The following is a 19,015-nucleotide window of genomic DNA, read 5'->3' as shown; positions in this document are numbered from 1 at the left end:
ATCAAAAGGTTTTTGGAGCTCCTAAAATACGGTACAGTACTGTATTCTGTGGGGTGGAATTACAGTACCATACACAATACATCAATTATTTCCCCGCCCACAACATTTCCCACAATGCACCATAAATTACACTATGCTGCAGTAAAACGTTTCAGGGGATTTTACTGTTGATAATAAGTAACAGTAACACTGTGTAGCAGAACAAATGTGCAAGGTTTACGGTAACATTGCAAAGACAAGATGTTTAAATTTCTCTAGACGTCATTGTCACCACCGTCATTCTCCTCTTCCTATTCCTTCGCATCGTCATCAAAGTATAGGATGATGCGTTACATTGCTTTGAGAAAAGCCCTCAGACTCATCTAGGAAATATGGCTAGTGGGTGGTTTGAAATGTTATTTCAAGGGAAGCCAGCAATCAGAGAAAGAGCTGCGTTATTCTGACAGGCATCCTGGTGTGAATTAATAGCATCCCTCCGTAGGTTGAAGACAATAGTAACAAGGACACTGATGCTGACTGGACAAACAGAACAACCTGAACTACAGAGCAGGCAGACAACATGGAGGCTGTTGCCATGGTGTCTTATTGCAAGTAAGAAAAAATCATCACTGCCTTCCTTTCACAGGAAATGAAGAGAAACCAACCATCAAATAACTGACATTAATGACTATTTCACTTCTTTGATATCCATCAACTTAGGAAAAATATCAAATAAAGCCTAACTTCTGTAACACTCCTCAACTCTAAGAAAAGTGTAGTTTAAACGCCAGTGTACACTTTTTATTTTTCAGGTGTGTGCATATTCAGCTCAGAAATCAAATATTAGGTTCAATATCAAAATTCAGTTTCATAAATCAATATTGGTTCAAATATGAAATACTTGCAGAATGTCTTATGTATCAGGGTGCCTTGTGTTGGAATGTAGGCAGGATGCTGTCTAAAAATCCCATACCAGGTGAAAAGGGATGGTACTGTAGGTATAGCAGCATATTGTCGCCTCACATCTGGGGCCCTGTAAACCTGGGGGCCTGTAAACCTGGGGGCCTGTAAACCTGAGGCCCTGTATAGCTGGGTCTCTGTAGACCTAGGGCCCTGTATAGCTGGGGCCCTGTATAGCTGGGGCCCTGTATAGCTGGGGCCCTGTATAGCTGGGGCCCTGTATAGCTGGGGCCCTGTATAGCTGGGGCCCTGTAAAGCTGGGGCCCTGTAGACCTGGGGCCCTGTAGACCTGGGGCCCTGTATAGCTGGGGCCCTGTATAGCTGGGGCCCTGTAGACCTGGGGCCCTGTAGACCTGGGGCCCTGTATAGCTGGGGCCCTGTATAGCTGGGGCCCTGTAGAGCTGGGGCCCTGTAGAGCTGGGGCCCTGTAGACCTGGGGCCCTGTAGACCTGGGGCCCTGTATAGCTCGGGCCCTGTAGACCTATTTTATTAGAATCCCCATTACCCGCTTCTAAAGCAGCAGCTACTCTTCCTGGGGGCCACAAAACATTTAACATGACATAATACAGGACAGTAATACATTATATTCTCGCCAATAGTATGCATTGTTTGAAGCTCAATTTTAAATCGCCCTACCATCTTATCTAAGCCAATATGACACCGATGTCAATTTGATTGGAGGTACACAACACACTCCCCGCCTCTCGTCTTGATCCGTCACCGAGAACCACTATACAATTTTTTGGGACAGGGTTGGTAGCATTTTTTACTCAAATTCTAGACTAGATAAACTGACCATCGAACTTAGATCCAAATTAATACATTTGGAGGTGCAACAGTTTTTATTAAATTCATAAATTTAACGTTCTCACGTGCACATTTATGCCCAATAAAAACCAACCGTGGGCTACCTTTTTGTAGCATTTCTAACAAACCTAACATCTTTTCAGCCGAATCTCGGAGTTCTAAAACCGAGTGCAACTCGGTTGCAGCGCAACAGTAGGAGCTAGCTAGTAACTAGCCCAGTTTACACCAGTTGAATGAGAATCAGAACGAAGTTAGCTAGCTAGTAGGAGCTAGCTAGTAACTAGCCCAGCTTACACCAGTTGAATGAGAATCAGAACGAAGTTAGCTAGCTAGTAGGAGCTAGCTAGTAACTAGCCCAGCTTACACCAGTTGAATGAGAATCAGAACGAAGTTAGCTAGCTAGCTAGTAGGAGCTAGCTAGTAACTAGCCCAGTTTACACCAGTTGAATGAGAAGCAGAATGGAAGTTAGCTAGCTAGTAGAAGGCTAGCAGCTGTAGCTAGCTACAGCTTACACCAGTTGAATGAGAAGCAGAATGGAAGTTAGCTAGCTAGTAGAAGGCTAGCAGCTGTAGCTAGCTACAGCTTACACCAGTTGAATGAGAAGCAGAATGGAAGTTAGCTAGCTAGCTAGGTATATTTTGCTATGGAAGGTTTTTTATATGGCTGAAGTCATCTGTGTACAGCGCTGACCTGGAATCAGAACTTAAACAAATACAGTGTCGTGAAAAATACTCCCTTCATGATTTTGTCTATTTTTGCATATTTTTAATACTGAATATTATCAGACCTTCAACCAAAGCCTAATATTAAATAAAGGGAACCTGAGTGAATAAATAACACGACAATTACATACTTATTTCATTTATTTAATTAACAAAGTTATGCAACACCCAATTCCCCTGTGTGAAAAAGTAATTGCCCCGTTACACTCAATAACTGGTTGTGCCACCTTTACCTGCGATGACTGAAGCAGTGTTTGGTTTTCACCAAGCATAATGTGACCCATTTCATCCCAAAAAAACGTATACTTTTGACCCATCTAGCCATAGAGCATTCTTCCAAGAGTCTTGATGATCATCCAGGTGTTTCCAGATGCTTTTTCACAAACTTGAGTGAACTTTTTGGACGAGATGGGTCCCATTATGTCTGCATAAAACCAAACATTGTATTCCACAGTAAGAACCTCATACCCAACGGTCAAGCATGGTAGTGGTGGTGGTAATGTGATAGTTTGGGAATGCTTTGCTGCCTCAGGACCTGAACGACTTGCCTTAATAGAAGGAACCATGAATTCTGCTCTGTGTCAGAGAATTCTACAGGAGAATGTCAGGTCCTCCGTCTGTGAGCTGAAGCTGAAGTGTAGCTGAGTCATGGAGCAAGACATTGATCTCTTAAAAGAGCCTTTGGGTTCGTTGGGCATCGTTGAGTGGCAAAGGACAGGGGGGGGTGACATGTAATTGTACTAGCACGTGTTACTACTACGAAGGAGAGAACAGTGGAGAGACCACATCTCAAACTCTCACGGAAGACATCATTACCCCCATCCATCAGATACACGCCATCCCTACAGTACAAATACATGTGATAAGTTGCACATGTTGTAAACAATTTTTTCTCCTTTTCAGGCGCCGCTTTCTGACATTTGTGAAGTAAAATTTAAATTAAAAAAACGTGTCAAGCTGTCCCATGTCGAGCTGACAAACGACTTACGTTTATTCATATAAACACCATCCACCACACACTATCAGTAGCACTTATGTGTGCTCTGTTCCAAATCTGTGAGTACTCCCATCTGTTTTCATATTTATACTGCCATTTATAAATGTGGGAATGTGTGCTCTTTTACTGAAGTTGGAAATCTGTGTACATCATTACTAAGAACATTTGTGGCTGAAAGATTCAAGAGTACCTATCCAATGCCAGATTCGTAAATATCTATTCCGAAAAGTGTAATTTTGTCTAATGTGTCTTTTTTTTTTTTTACCCCCTTTTTCTCCCCAATGTCGTGGTATCCAAATGTTAATAGCTACTATCTTGTCTCATCGCTACAACTCCCGCACGGGCTCGGGAGAGACAAAGGTCGAAAGTCCTGCGTCCTCCGATACACAACCCAACCAAGCCGCACTGCTTCTTAACACAGTGCGTATCCAACCCGGATGCCAGCCGCACCAATGTGTCGGAGGAAACACCGTGCACCTGGCAACCTTGGTTAGCGTGCATTGCGCCCGGCCTGCCAAAGGAGTCGCTGGTGCGCGATGAGACAAGGATATCCCTACCGGCCAAACCCTCCATAACCCGGACGACGCTAGGCCGGACGACGCTAGGCCAATTGTGCGTCACCCCACGGACCTCCCGATCGCGGCCGGTTGCGACAGAGCCTGGGCGCGTACCCAGAGTCTCTGGTGGCACAGCCCTTAACCACTGCGCCACCCGGGAGGGCTTTGTGTTTCTTAGTAGTTAGTCATTTGTCACAGTTTTTGTATCAGGAGTTACCAAAATTGCTATTGACCGGCCACAGGGTTATGAAGGCCTTTTTGTTCAAGCCCAGTGCTACCACACCTGATTCTACCACTCAGCTGTTCATCGAGACCTCAGCTGTTCATCGAGACCTCAGCTGTTCATCGAGACCTCAGCTGTTCATCGAGACCTCAGCTGTTCATCGAGACCTTGATAGTAAAACTGGGCTTGAACAAGAAAGCCTGCATAACCTTTAGGGTTGGGAATTGCCAGGGACCTCACGATACGATATGTATTGCGATTCTCATGGTTCTATATGTATTGTGATTTTTATGATTCTATATGTATTGCGAATCGATACTGTGGTTTTATTTCGATTCGATGTTCCAATTTGAGTTAGTTAACGACACCGGAGGGGATGGCTGCCGTTTTACGGACTCCTAACCAACTGTGCGATTTTGTTCATTTTTTCGCATTGTTTGTAACTTATTTTGTACATAATGTTGCTGCTACCGTCTCTTATGACCGAAAAGAGCTTCTGGATATCAGGACGACCATTAGTCACCTAGAACTGGATGAAGATTTGTTTTCTTGAATGCGAAGGATATACTGCTTCCCCAGAGACTAGGATCAAATCCCTCTCATACGCGTAAAGAAAACACGAAGATATCGGGGTCAGAGGTCGGAGTGCCTTGTGAGAATTTGACGGCAAGTGGCTAAACCGCCACTACCATCTGTCCTATTGGCCAACGTGCAATCACTGGAGAATAAACTGGATGATCTATGATCAAGACTATCCTACCAACGGGACATTCAAAACTGTAATATCTTATGTTTCACTGAGTCATGGCTGAACGATGACACGGATATTATAGAGCTGGCTGGGTTTTTCATGCATCGGCAGGACAGAGCAGCTACGTCTGTTAAGACGAGGGGCAGGGGTGTATGTCTATTTATCAATATCAGCTTTTGCGTGATGTCTAATGTTAAGGTATTGCTCTCCTGAGGTAGAGTATCTCATGATAAGCTCATCTGTATTATTCGTAGCTGTCTATTTACCACCACAAACCGATGCTGGCACTAGGACTGCATTCAACCAGCTGTATAAGGCCATAAGCAAACAGGAAAATGCTCATCCAGAAGTGGTGCTCCTAGTGGCCGGGGACTTTAATGCAGGCAAACTTAAATCCGTTTTACGTCATTTCTACCAGCATGTCACATGTGAAACCAGAGGGGGAAAAAAAACTCTACACCACCTTTACTCCACACACAGAGATGCATACAAAGTTCTCCCTCGCCCTCCATTTGGCAAATCTGACCATAATTCTATCCTCCTGATTCCTGTTTATAAGCAAAAACTAAAGCAGGAAGTACCAGTGACTCGCTCAATACGAAAGTGGTCAGATAACGTGATTGCTGCGCTACAGGACTGTTTTGCTAGCACAGGCTGGAATATGTTCCAGGAGTAATCCAATGGCATTGAGGAGAATACCACCTCAGTCACCGGCTTCATCAATAAGTGCATCAACGACTTCGTCCCCACAGTGACCGTATGTAGATATCGCAACCAGAAGCCATGGGTTACAGGCAACATCCTCACCGAACTAAAGGTTGAAGCTGCCACTTTCAAGGAGCGGGACACTAATCCGGATGCTTAGAAGAAATCCCGCAATGCCCTCAGACGAACAGGCAAAGTGTTAATACAGGACTAAGATTGAATCCTACAACACTGGCTGTGACACTTGTTGAATGTGTCAGGGCTTGCAAACTATTACGGACGACAAAGAGCATCGGCAGTGACGCGAGCCTACCAGGCAAGCTAGATGCCTTTTATGCTCGCTTCGAGGCAAGCAACACTGAAGTATGCATGAGACCACCAGCTGTTCCAGACGACTGTCTGATCATTCTCTCTGTAGTTGATGTGAGCAAGACCTTTAAACAGGTCAACATTCACAAGGCCGCGGGGCCAGACTGATTAATGGGATGTATACTCGGACCCACTGGCAAGTGTCTTCACTGACATTTTCAACCTCTCCCTGGCCGAGTTTGTAAAAGCTACATGTTTCAAACAGACCACCATAATCCCTGTGCCCAAGGTAGAGAAAGTAAGCTGCCTAAATGACTACCGCCTCATAGCACTCAGGTCGGGAGCCATGAAGTGCTTTGAAAGGCTGGTCATGGTTCACATCAACACCATCATCCCAGAAATCCTAGACCAACTCCAATTCGCATACCACCCCAACAGATCCACAGATGACATAATCTCAATACCACTCCACACTTACCTTTCCCACCTAGACAAAAGGAACACCTATGTGAGAATGCTGTTCATTGACTACAGCTCAGCATTCAACACCATAGTGCCCACAAAGCTCATCACTAAGCTAAGGACCCTGTGACTAAACACATCCCTCTGCAACTGGATCCTGGTCTTCCTGACAGGCCGCCCCCAGGTGGTAAGTGTAGTTAACAACATATCTTCCACGCTGATCCTCAACACAGGGGCCCCTCAGGGGTTTGTACTTAGTCCCCTCCTTTACTCCCTGTTCACCCACGACTGCATGGCCAAACATGACTCCAACACCATCATTAAGTTTGCTGATGACACAACAGCTTTAGGCTTGATTACCGACAACAATGAGACAGTCTACAGGGAGGAGGTCAGAGACCTGGGGGTGTGGTGCCAGGACAACAACCTCTCCCTCAATGTGAGCAAGACAAACAATCTGATTGTGGACTACATGAAAAGAAGGGCTGAACAGGCCCCAATTAACTTTGACTGGGCTGTAGTGGAGCGTGTCGAGAGGTTCAAGTTCCTTGGTGTCCACATCACTAACAAACTATCATGGTCCAAACATACCAAGACAGTCGTGAAGAGGGCACGACAACACCTTTTTCCCCATCAAGAGACCGAAAAGATTTAGCATGGGTCCCGAGATTCTTAAAAAGTTATGCAGCTACACCATTGAGAGCATCCTGACCGGTTGCATCACCACCTGGTATGGCAACTGCTGTGCATCTGACAGTAAGGCGCTACAGAGGGTAATGCGTACAACCCAGTACATCACTAGGGCCAAGCTTCCTGCCATCCAACTCTCTCTGCTACCGCACAGCAAGCGGTACCCAGTGCCAAATCTAGGACCAAAAGGCTCCTTAACAGCTTCTACTCCCAAGCCATAAGACTGACGAACAATTAATCAAATGGCCACCCGGACTATTTACATTGACCTCCCCCCCGGGCCCTTTGTTTTTACACTGCTGCTACTCACTGTTTATTATCAATGCATTGTCACTTTACCCCCTACGGAAATGTACAAATGACCTCGACTAACCTGTACCCCTGCACATTGACTCGGTACCGGCACACCCTGTTATATAGTATATATTTATTGTGTTACTTCTTATTACATTTTTTACAATTTTAATTAGTAAATATTTTATTAACTCTATTTGTTGAACTGCATTGTTGGTTAAGGGCTTGTAAGTAAGCATTACACGGTAAGGTCTACACTTGCTGTATGAAGGACAAATACTGGAGTTTTGGTGCAGGTACATTCAACTAGCGCAAAAAAATTATACGATATATATATATATATATATATATATATATATATATCCCAATATGTGTCCATCAATTTTTTTGCCCATCTATAGTAACCATGTAGCTTTTTCAAGAGCAATTGTGGCCATCCCTGAATTGTATGTACAAAGTTGACTATATCTGATAAAGTTTGATTGTAAATTGTCTATTTTGTAATAACTCACTATTGTTTACAGGTAACGTAGTACTAGACCTTCTGTAGACTTTAAAGGACATATTTATGTAAATAATTAACGGCTACATAGTAACTATTGTGTTTGTTTTCCATGAGCTTTCTCTCTCCATGAGCTTTCTCTCTCCATGAGCTTTCTTTCTCCATGAGCTTTCTCTCTCCATGAGCTTTCTCTCTCCATGAGCTTTCTCTCTCCATGAGCTTTCTCTCTCCATGAGCTTTCTCTCTCCATGAGCTTTCTCTCTCCATGAGCTTTCTCTCTCCATGAGCTTTCTTTCTCCATGAGCTTTCTCTCTCCATGAGCTTTCTCTCTCCATGAGCTTTCTTTCTCCATGAGCTTTCTCTCTCCATGAGCTTTCTGTCTCCATGAGCTTTCTCTCTCCATGAGCTTTCTCTCTCCATGAGCTTTCTCTCTCCATGAGCTTTCTCTCTCCATGAGCTTTCTTTCTCCATGAGCTTTCTCTCTCCATGAGCTTTCTCTCTCCATGAGCTTTCTTTCTCCATGAGCTTTCTCTCTCCATGAGCTTTCTCTCTCCATGAGCTTTCTCTCTCCATGAGCTTTCTCTCTCCATGAGCTTTCTCTCTCCATGAGCTTTCTCTCTCCATGAGCTTTCTTTCTCCATGAGCTTTCTCTCTCCATGAGCTTTCTCTCTCCATGAGCTTTCTTTCTCCATGAGCTTTCTCTCTCCATGAGCTTTCTGTCTCCATGAGCTTTCTCTCTCCATGAGCTTTCTCTCTCCATGAGCTTTCTCTCTCCATGAGCTTTCTCTCTCCATGAGCTTTCTTTCTCCATGAGCTTTCTCTCTCCATGAGCTTTCTCTCTCCATGAGCTTTCTCTCTCCATGAGCTTTCTCTCTCCATGAGCTTTCTTTCTCCATGAGCTTTCTCTCGCCATGAGCTTTCTTTCTCCATGAGCTTTCTCTCTCCATGAGCTTTCTCTCTCCATGAGCTTTCTCTCTCCATGAGCTTTCTCTCTCCATGTTCCAGTTTAGTCTTTATTGGCTTAAATTAATTTCAGTGGGGTTTTTTTCGCTTCCCTCTGGAAAAATCAGCTGTTAATGTTAAATAAATACTAACAACTGCATTATTTCTGTTGCCATTTTGTTATTTTTTGTGTACTTTTTTACTTGACTTGTATTGCTGTGTTATGATGTATTATAATGTTGTGTAATAATGTTGTGTTTTACACCTTCTGGTGTAAAAACCAAGGAAAAAGGACAAACCAAAAACAACATTAAGTGCAGAGGAACAGATATATATATATACACACTGTATACCACCTCCTGTTATTATGTTCGGAACCTACTGACCAAAACAGGAAATATATTTATTTTTCAATTACAGTACATGTATTGCAGGCACCACAGTACTACTACATCAAGCCTGATGGTGTTGTAAGTATAAAAACTAAGCTTGCTTTTCATATAATGTTTTTAAAACGCTTGAAAGGGTATTGGAATGGGGTATTGTCTTAGTGTGGGTTGGGAAGAACGAAATACGTTACTTTATGTGATACAAATCAGGAGCACCTCCTCTAAGAGGATGAATGAGGCTGTTTGAGAAGGTTTTGAATCCTAAGCAACTTGCCTACACATTGGTTTTAGTACAATAGACCAACATAGCTACTGTAGTAGGTCAAAGCTGTGTGCTGGAAAACCTTGGTAGAGCATGGGTGAAGTACGCATCGTGGTGCTCATGTGAATTTAATTTCTTTTTCAGCTTCAGACCAATCCCTCCATCTCACTTAAAATGTGTTTTCTTGTTTTTAAAGGTATTTACTGTAGACCAGAACAAAAGTAATGCATTATTTAGGGAATAGTAGGGTGCCATTTGGGACAATGAACTGGGGACTTGCAGTGTAAGGTACCACAGCTATGAAAAATGTCAGAGACTCTCAGAAAACACATGTCGGGGGGGGTCCTAGAACACTGGAATAGAGACTCCAGATTACATATTGCCCCTAGAGGCAGGGGTCCTTCTATCCGCTCTCCCCAGGTCGACCACTTTCCTAGCTACCAAAAAAAGTACAATCAGCCTGGTCTCAATGGTTCAATGGTGTGCAAATGCCTGTAGACTGTGTTCAATAGTGACAAAAGCCTGGAGCAATCTCAGGGACTCTTGGCAGAAAATGGAAAAAAAGTGACCAATACACAGAATCCATTTTCAACAGAGCCTCCCTCTCCCTCGCTAGAGTTTCTAAGACGGAGATGAAGGACAGTCAATTTTGACTATACACACAAGGTATAATTCCCAAATGGCACCCTATTCCCTATGGGCCCTCATCAAAAGTAGTTCACTATATTAGGAATCGTGTTCCATTTGGGACTCAGAAAAGATGATTTGAAGGGAATAAGTGGACACACAAAGCATACCAAATATGAAGAAGAATATAATAATAATGTATAATAATTGATTGGACACATACTAGCTGACTGGCATCCTCCAATCGAGGTGCTTAAAAAAAACTTTTTCTCCACACATCAAGAGGTACAACATGAATTTGTGTCAAGAGATTTTGTCAATCCAACATGTACATTTGATTAGAGAGCGAATCTTTCCAGTTTAAATTCTCCAACCTAGGTCCTAGGGGAGAGGCGACATGAGGGTTGGGTGCCCATTCATACCCAGTTTGGAGGCGCCGATCTTGGATCAGGGGTTTGGTTTCTCCTTGTTTGTTATTTGGATAAGATAAATGTATGAGTTCTGTATCATTTTGATTAAATTACTTATTTTGATAAGATGTAACAGTGAGATGTATTTTAGAAGGTTAATGTCAGCTCTCTGTTAAGTAGCTAGTTCGATGTAAACAGTGTTTTGAGAGACCGTTTTATAGCCTAGTTTTTCTTATTTTCGTAGATCCAACTATATATTTGGTGTTTTTGAGGGTATTTTATTAGGATCCCCTGTTGCAAAAGCAGCAGCTACTCTTCCTGGGGGTCCACACAAAACATGAAACATGACATAATAGACAAGAACAGCGAACTACATACTGTACCTTTCATATCCAATTCTACTGCGTATCACCACCATGCTGTTACTAAAACAACTGTCTTCACCTGAAAGACTGTTGTCCGGCGCCTTCTGCCATCTCCCTTTGCGTTGTTGTATGTCTTTAAAAAAAAAATGTAAAAAGCCAATCAGACTAGGACAAGACAGTGTTGCCATGACAACAGAATTTTGACTGTCGATACCGATACCCAATTTAGTATCACGAGACCATCACGATACTCTGCAACAAACAAGATACTCTGCAACAAACAAACAAGATACTCAACAAGATACTCAACAAACAAACAAGATACTCTGCAACAAACAAACAAGATACTCAACAAGATACTCAACAAACAAACAATTACCACTGCAACAAACAAGAAAAAGAAGGCATATTAGCCAAAGTCGCAGAATGGCGCTCGATCCAGACAGATGAACTCAGCTATTTTCTCTATTCAATCGTTGGGCATCTTTTGAGTTCAAGATCTTTATATTAGAATTGTTTTACGTCAACATTTTTTCAGAGGCAGCCATGTATGCATAAATTAATCAATTATACAGCCATACGATCAAATTTGACTTTATTTTTTACCAATCAATCAATCTATATAACAACACAATGGTAATAATTGATTTGAATGGTAAATCTCGATTGATAAACTGGGTACATCAAGACTTAGCCTAGGTCTACTCCAAACACAGGTGAAGGAATATTCAATAGGATTCTGTGAGCTGATTTCACGGAGCTACAGATGACAAACAATATGTTTCTCTCGTACATTTTGGGACTTATTTTATTGTACTGATCAACAACATTTGCATTGAAGTAGCTTATTTGATAAAAGTCTGCCATCATTCAGGAGGCAAGGGGCGGGCCCCACCGGAGCCCAGAATTCACACACATAGTCTGGTCGCTGAGGTAATAGTTCCTCTTTGGGAGAGACGTGAGAGCGAGACCGAGTGAACATAGTTTTGATGGCAATCTGCTTTTACATTAGCATAATTTGCGTGATGGTTTGCATATTATCACAAACAAAATACTAGGAGTAATGAACTGATGATAAGGGAGGACAATGGCTGCGCTGATAAACAGACTGCTGCTACTCTCTGTTGTTATCATCTATTCATAGTAACTTTAATAACTCTACCTACATGTACATATTACATCAACTAAGCGGTGCACCCCTGTGTATAGTCTCGCTATTGTTATTTTCCTGCTGCTCTTTAATTACTTGTTACTTTTATTTCTTATTCTTATTGATAATTTTTTTTTTTTAACTGCATTGTTGGTTTGGGGCTCGTAAGTAAGTATTTCACTGTAAGGTCTACTACACCTGTTGTATTCAGCATTTCACTGTAAGGTCTACTACACCTGTTGTATTCAGCATTTCACTGTAAGGTCTACTACACCTGTTGTATTTAGCATTTCACTGTAAGGTCTACTACACCTGTTGTATTCAGCATTTCACTGTAAGGTCTACCTACACCTGTTGTATTCAGCATTTCACTGTAAGGTCTACTACACCTGTTGTATTCAGCATTTCACTGTAAGGTCTACTACACCTGTTGTATTCAGCATTTCACTGTAAGGTCTACCTACACCTGATGTATTCAGCATTTCACTGTAAGGTCTACCTACACCTGTTGTATTCAGCATTTCACTGTAAGGTCTACCTACACCTGTTGTATTCAGCATTTCACTGTAAGGTCTACCTACACCTGTTGTATTCAGCATTTCACTGTAAGGTCTACCTACACCTGTTGTATTCAGCATTTCACTGTAAGGTCTACCTACACCTGATGTATTCAGCATTTCACTGTAAGGTCTACCTACACCTGATGTATTCAGCATTTCACTGTAAGGTCTACTATACCTGTTGTATTCAGCATTTCACTGTGAGGTCTACTACACCTGTTGTATTCAGCATTTCACTGTAAGGTCTACTACACCTGTTGTATTCAGCATTTCACTGTAAGGTCTACTATACCTGTTGTATTCAGCAGTTCACTGTAAGGTCTACTACACCTGTTGTATTCAGCAGTTCACTGTAAGGTCTACCTACACCTGTTGTATTTGGCATTTCACTGTAAGGTCTACTACACCTGTTGTATTCAGCATTTCACTGTAAGGTCTACTACACCTGTTGTATTCAGCATTTCACTGTAAGGTCTACCTACACCTGTTGTATTCGGGGGCATGTGATCCAGGTCTGGAGAGCGTTCATGGAACGTCTGGGGGTCTCGGTCAGCCTCACCTCAGGTTTTCACCCGAGGGTAACGGGCAGGTGGAGAGAGTGAACCAGGATGTGGGTAGGTTTCTGCGGTCATATTGCCAGGACCAGCCAGGGGAGTGGGCGAAGTATATCCCCTGGGCAGAGATGGCCCAAAATTCACTCCGCCACTCCTCCACTAACCTCTCTCCTTTCCAGTGAGTACTGGCGTTTCAGCCGGTTCTGGCACCGTGGCATCAGAGCCAGATCGAAGCCCCTGTGGTGGACAAATGGTTCAAGCGCTCTGAGGAAACCTGAGACGCCGCCCATGTGCACCTACAACGGGCAGTGAGGCGGCAAAAAGAGAGCGCCGACAGGCACCGCAGTGAGGCCCCGGTGTTCGCACCGGGGGACCGGGTCTGGCTCTCGACCCGAAACCTGCCCTTCCGCCTGCCCTGCCGGAAGCTGGGTCTACGGTTTGTGGGGCCATTTAAAGTCCTGAGGAGATCGAACGAGGTATGGTACAGGTTACAGCTTCCGCCAGATTATCGTTTTAATCCCTCTCCTCAGGCCGGTGGTGGCTGGTCCACTCCAGGAAGCTGAGGTGCGGGAGTTTCCTCCGCCCCCTCTGGACATCGAGGGGGCCCCGGCGTATGCTGTTCGAGCCATCCTGGACTCGAGGCGTCGGGCGAGGGGCCTTCAGTATCTCGTGGAGTGGGAGGGGTACGGTATGGAGAAGAGATGCTGGGTGCCGGTGGAGGATGTCCTGGACCCTTCGTTGCTGCGGGATTTCCACCGTCTCCTCTGGGTCGTCCCCGAGGTCGGTGTCGGCGCACGGCTCTGTCACGACTTCCGCCGAAGGTGGTCCCTCTCCTTGTTCGGGCGGCGTTCAGCGGGCGACATCACCCCCTTTCTAGCCACCGATCCACTTTTAATTTTCCATTTGTTCTGTCTTTGTCTTATCACACCTGGCTTCACTCAACTAATTACTTGTTTATTATTTAACCCTCTGTTCCCCATGTTGTTTTCGTGAGTGATTGTTTATAGTAATTTGGTCCATGTTTGTGGGCTATCATTGTTGCCTTGTATATTTGTATTTTCTTGAGTAAAGTACTTTAATTCCTCATATCTGCTGTGCTGCGCCTGACTCCCTACACCAGCTACAATGGCCCTAATACAGACGAGTTCCCAGAAACTGCAGGAGGTAGGCTATACAACAGCATCTTCCAATGGAAGTTAACAATGGTTGAGTGTTAGAATCACTCACTCAGCCTCTTGTGTATTGATGATGTTGACACTGTGTTACGAATACATGCCCCAGACACATCCAAGGCACTCAGGAGAAATCATCTACCTAGCCTATTCTGATTAAATAACGTTTTCTGCAGGTTTCTTCATGGTTCTATATAAAGTTGTGTTCTCAGAACATTAAGAAAACATTCCATAAAAACCACAGTAAAACATGGGTAATGTTCAAAGAATGTTCTAAGAATGTTATTTAAAAACATAAACATTCTATTCTCAGTATCAACAAAACTCTCTCTGTCCTCTATCATGCCAAGTGTGATCAGGTGTGTTGGCCGCGCCCACTAATTGATCACACCTGATCTAAATGAGTGCTTGTTTCCTTTGAAATGGGGTCTGTTTGAATAGACGAAAATGAACAGCTTTGTATGAGTTCAAAAAACAAGGGGTGCTTGCTCCATCCTGGTGGCGCAGTGGACTAATTCCATGGATAGGAAACAGAAGATCACAGGTTTGAATCTCACTGACTGCCACAATAATAAAGAAGAGTGTTTGCATGATTAAGGCCTAAGCAAATTAATTTCCAATGGTCCTGTCTGTGTTTAGAGTTCAAAACAGATAACCCAAACTAAGCTGGCAGTGTTATTAAAAGTCTTATTGATGCCTGTTCTCAGAATGTTACGTAATTACCTTTCAAATAACCTCTAATTTCCATTCTCTGAACGTTAATAAAACCTCCCAGGAAAACTTTCAGGGAACCATAATAAAACGTTCTTAGGACCTCCCCGCAACCATAATAAAAGTTTCTCAGAACCTCCCTGGAACCATAGTAAAACGTTCTCAGAACCTCCCTGGAACCATTGTAAAAGGTTCTCAGAACCTCCCTCCATCCTAAATATATAAGTTCCCAAAACAGGCAAAATGTTCACTTCCGTTCTCAGAATGTTTAAAAAAACGTTCCGTTTTACCTGTCAGTAAACTTGTGGTTTCATTCCCAGAACGAATGGGAAACCAAAAACGTACATTCCCACTACTTCCAAGCAACCAAATGTGCTAGCTGGGTTTTATTTCCTAAAATCCTATGAATGAATCATTTTTGGATTAATGATAATGACATCAAAAATTGGCGTTTACACAGGTCCCACTGGACGCACACTGGTTGAATTAGCATTTTTTTTGAGGAGGGGAGGTCGATGGTCGAGGCAAACAACCCCCACCTCACCCTCCATCCTAACCGACACACGCAACATTCGTGCTTAAATCATCAGTCTTTCAGTAGTGGCAGTCTAGAACACACATACATCAATGGCGTTAAAAAACAGATATTGTAGCCTACACACAAAAGTGCACGTTTCTATTTATTTGTAATATGTCCTCCTCACAGCTTCTGCAATATGTTGAAAAGACCAATAAACTAAAAGCCTACGCTAAAGGTGATGCGTCCTAAAAAAAAAGTCTATAACCTTCAATTTAAATTGTCATAATCTATGTTTACTTGTCATTGTTATTCACCGGAAGTAAATGTTGCAAATTAGGAAAATTCATGAATCACACAATGGATAATTTAGCTTATTTTTCATGTTCAGAAAAGCTTCAGTTCGTTCACCAAAACCATCAAAGTTGTCACAAATAGGGTAGGCAGAATAGAGAATGTGAAAATGAACTTTAGTAATAATACTTACGGGTCGCAACGTGCAGACTAGAGTGAAAACCAAGACACCTTTAGAAACATCCATAACGCTGGTCGATAAAGAAACGATTTGTCTTCTTTTTTTAATATCCAAGATAGATAAGAAAACTGTACAGGCTGTTGAACACGAACATTCACTATAATTTCGAATAAAGAAACTCTGTGATAAGTTATTGTAGCCACCTCGGATCGTTAGTATGAGCGTGCGTATTGCGCTGTGATCAAATCTTCAACTCTCACGGTGGACACACTTTTGAACCACTTCTCCACTGAGGAGCAAGGACAGCGAAGTCAGAAGGGAACCGCACCCTGTCGGTGCGCCTCGGAACTTCCCTCGTTTATAAATTATGTTCTGGGTTCTTCCACCTGGAGGAGGAAGGCAACAATTTCCCTGTCATCTATATTCATCATAAAATACATCGTTGAAAAACTGAGAACAACTCAAATTATAATGTTGCATACGTCATAAAGTGGTTGTAGGTCAATTGTGATTTGACAAGACTACAATTATGCCGAATCAGATATGACATTGTGTTGCCATGTGATATTATGCTGTCATAATCGAATCTTGGAATAAAGAAATCAAATGAGCTAAAATATCCCCCCATTGCCCCACAACAAGAGAAAACCAACTTGTTAACGTCTGTAAAAATCACGGTAATCTCGTTTATCATACATTTCCCGCCTACTGTGTGCACAATTAGCCTGTGGAATGAGGATAAAACCAAGGGAAACCATAGGCCCAGTGCTTTCTTTGATTGGGCACGACTGCCTTAATCATAAACAGTTGTGTAAAGTACTTAAGTAAAACTACTTTAATTACTACTTAAGTGTTGTATCTGTACTTTACTATTTTGCTCTTACTTTTACTTCACTACATTCCTAAAGAAAATGATGTACTTTTTTACTCCATCCATTTACCTGACACCCAAAAGTACTCGTTACATTTTGACAGGAAAATGGTCCAATTCACACACTTATCAAGAGAACATCCCTGGTCATCTCTACTGCCTCTGATCTGGTAGACTCATTAAACAGAGAACATCCCTGGTCCTCTCTACTGCCTCTGATCTGGCGGACTCATTAAACACAAATGCTTAGTTTGTTAAGTATGTCTGAGTGTTGGAGTGTGCCTGGCTAGTGTTGGAGTGTGCCTGGCTAGTGTTGGAGTGTGCCTGGCTAGTGTTGGAGTGTGCCTGGCTAGTGTTGGAGTGTGCCTGGCTAGTGTTGGAGTGTGCCTGGCTAGTGTTGGAGTGTGCCTGGCTAGTGTTGGAGTGTGCCTGGCTAGTGTTGGAGTGTGCCTGGCTAGTGTTGGAGTGTGCCTGGCTACCCGCCTGGCTATTCATCAATACAAACACAAATAAAATGGTGCCATCTGGTTTGTTTAATATAAGGAATTTTAAATGATTTATACTTTTACTTTTACATTTGATACTTAAGTACATTTAAAACCAAATACTTTTAGACTTTTACTCAAGTAGTATTTTACTGGGTGACTTTCAGTTTTACTTGAGTCATTTTTATATTAAGGTGTCTTTACTTTTACTCAACTATGGCAATTGGATACTTTTCCAATTGGATACTTTCACCACCACTGTTCATAAACACTCCTTAAAATGGTGTTCCTTATCAGTGAAAGGTCAACATCTCCGGGTAATGAAATATCATTTCAATTTACAGGTGCAGCTTTCTGTCCCACTCCAGTCAGCTATGTTACAAAGTGTTGGAAGTCTCGTGACACTGTGTTATGTTGTGTCTGCTGTGTTCTAAGTTCACTCTCCGACCACTGGCGTAACTTAATATTAATGTTAATGTGGGATGTAAATGCCCCAGACTGAGACACACACACACACACACACACCTGGGCGAGTTGATAAAATCTTAAACACAGCCATGTTATCCAACAGGGTCTCAGAGCATTTCATGTTATTCTGTACGTAAATCAGAGATACTAAATTTAGTTATATATTTTTTCATTTTGTATGGTATGTATTCATTTGTGGGTGTCCATCACCCAATTCTCATGATATGTTACACATTTCAAATTTGATTAAATGTTAAAAATTTGCAAAATGCACAGTACGTTACAAATTCGCAAAACGTACAATATGTTATGAATTTGCAAAACGTATGACATGTTACAAATTCTAGCTAGGTGGCTAATATTAGATAGGCTAGGGGTTAGGTGTTAGGGGTTAAGTTTAGGAGTTAGGTTAAAGGGTTAAGGTTAGGGTTAAGGTTAGGGTTAAGGTTAGGGTTAAGGTTAAGGTTAGGGTTAGGGTTAGGAGTAAGGTTAGGGTTAGGAGTTAGGGTTAGGGGAAGTAGTTGATAATTAGCTAAAATGCTAAAGTTGTCATTGACGAGATTCAAACTCGCAACATTTGGGTTGCTAGTCGTTTGCGTTAAACCACCCTACTTTTGTTTTTGCCTTTAAGTAACCATTTGTCTTATGTAACTATACCAAATGTAACATAATCATAATTTGAGTGTTTTGAATTTGAGTGTTTTGAATTGACATGTACTATGCTACGTCTTGTCAATGAGACCAGGCTGTATTATCCTGCAGCGAAAAGTAGCAGGCTAGGACTCCTACTCCAACTCTTCCTCAACAACTCCCTCTAGGACAAAACAATCATCTTATCAGCTGGCAGGACAGGACCGGAAAGGACAGGATCGGACCAGGCAGGACAGGAGGAGCTCAAACTAGGCAGATGGACCCCCAGATGAGTGTGCGTGCACCAGTTTTCCTGTGTGTGTGTGTGTGTGTGTGCATTCGTGTGTCCAGATGCACAGTGAAGAAAATCTCCATAAATCAGTCTAGAGTCTGTGTGTGAGAAGGAGATCTCTAGTGTGTGTGCGTGTGCGTGTGCGTGAGAGAGAGAGAGAGAGAGAGAGAGAGAGA

The 19,015-nt window shown here is 42.7% G+C and overlaps 1 protein-coding gene across 1 annotated transcript in view; it reads right to left on the bottom strand.

Moving 5' to 3' along the window:
• Window positions 1–16,427, bottom strand: part of vipr1a (vasoactive intestinal peptide receptor 1a) — a 113,730-nt gene extending 97,303 nt beyond the window's left edge. Inside the window, exon 1 of the mRNA XM_036986615.2 lies at window positions 16,106–16,427. Coding sequence (XP_036842510.2) covers window positions 16,106–16,159 — 54 coding nt within the window. The 5' untranslated portion in view covers window positions 16,160–16,427. The remainder of the gene's footprint in view (window positions 1–16,105) is intronic.
• Window positions 16,428–19,015: the final 2,588 nt, after the last annotated feature.

This window comes from Oncorhynchus mykiss, chromosome 8 (assembly GCF_057628025.1).
Source record: "Oncorhynchus mykiss isolate SJ-2025 chromosome 8, ASM5762802v1, whole genome shotgun sequence".
Classification (NCBI taxonomy): Eukaryota; Metazoa; Chordata; class Actinopteri; order Salmoniformes; family Salmonidae; genus Oncorhynchus; species Oncorhynchus mykiss.
Note: the sequence above shows the minus strand (reverse complement) of the source record. Positions and strands in the feature narration are given on the sequence as shown.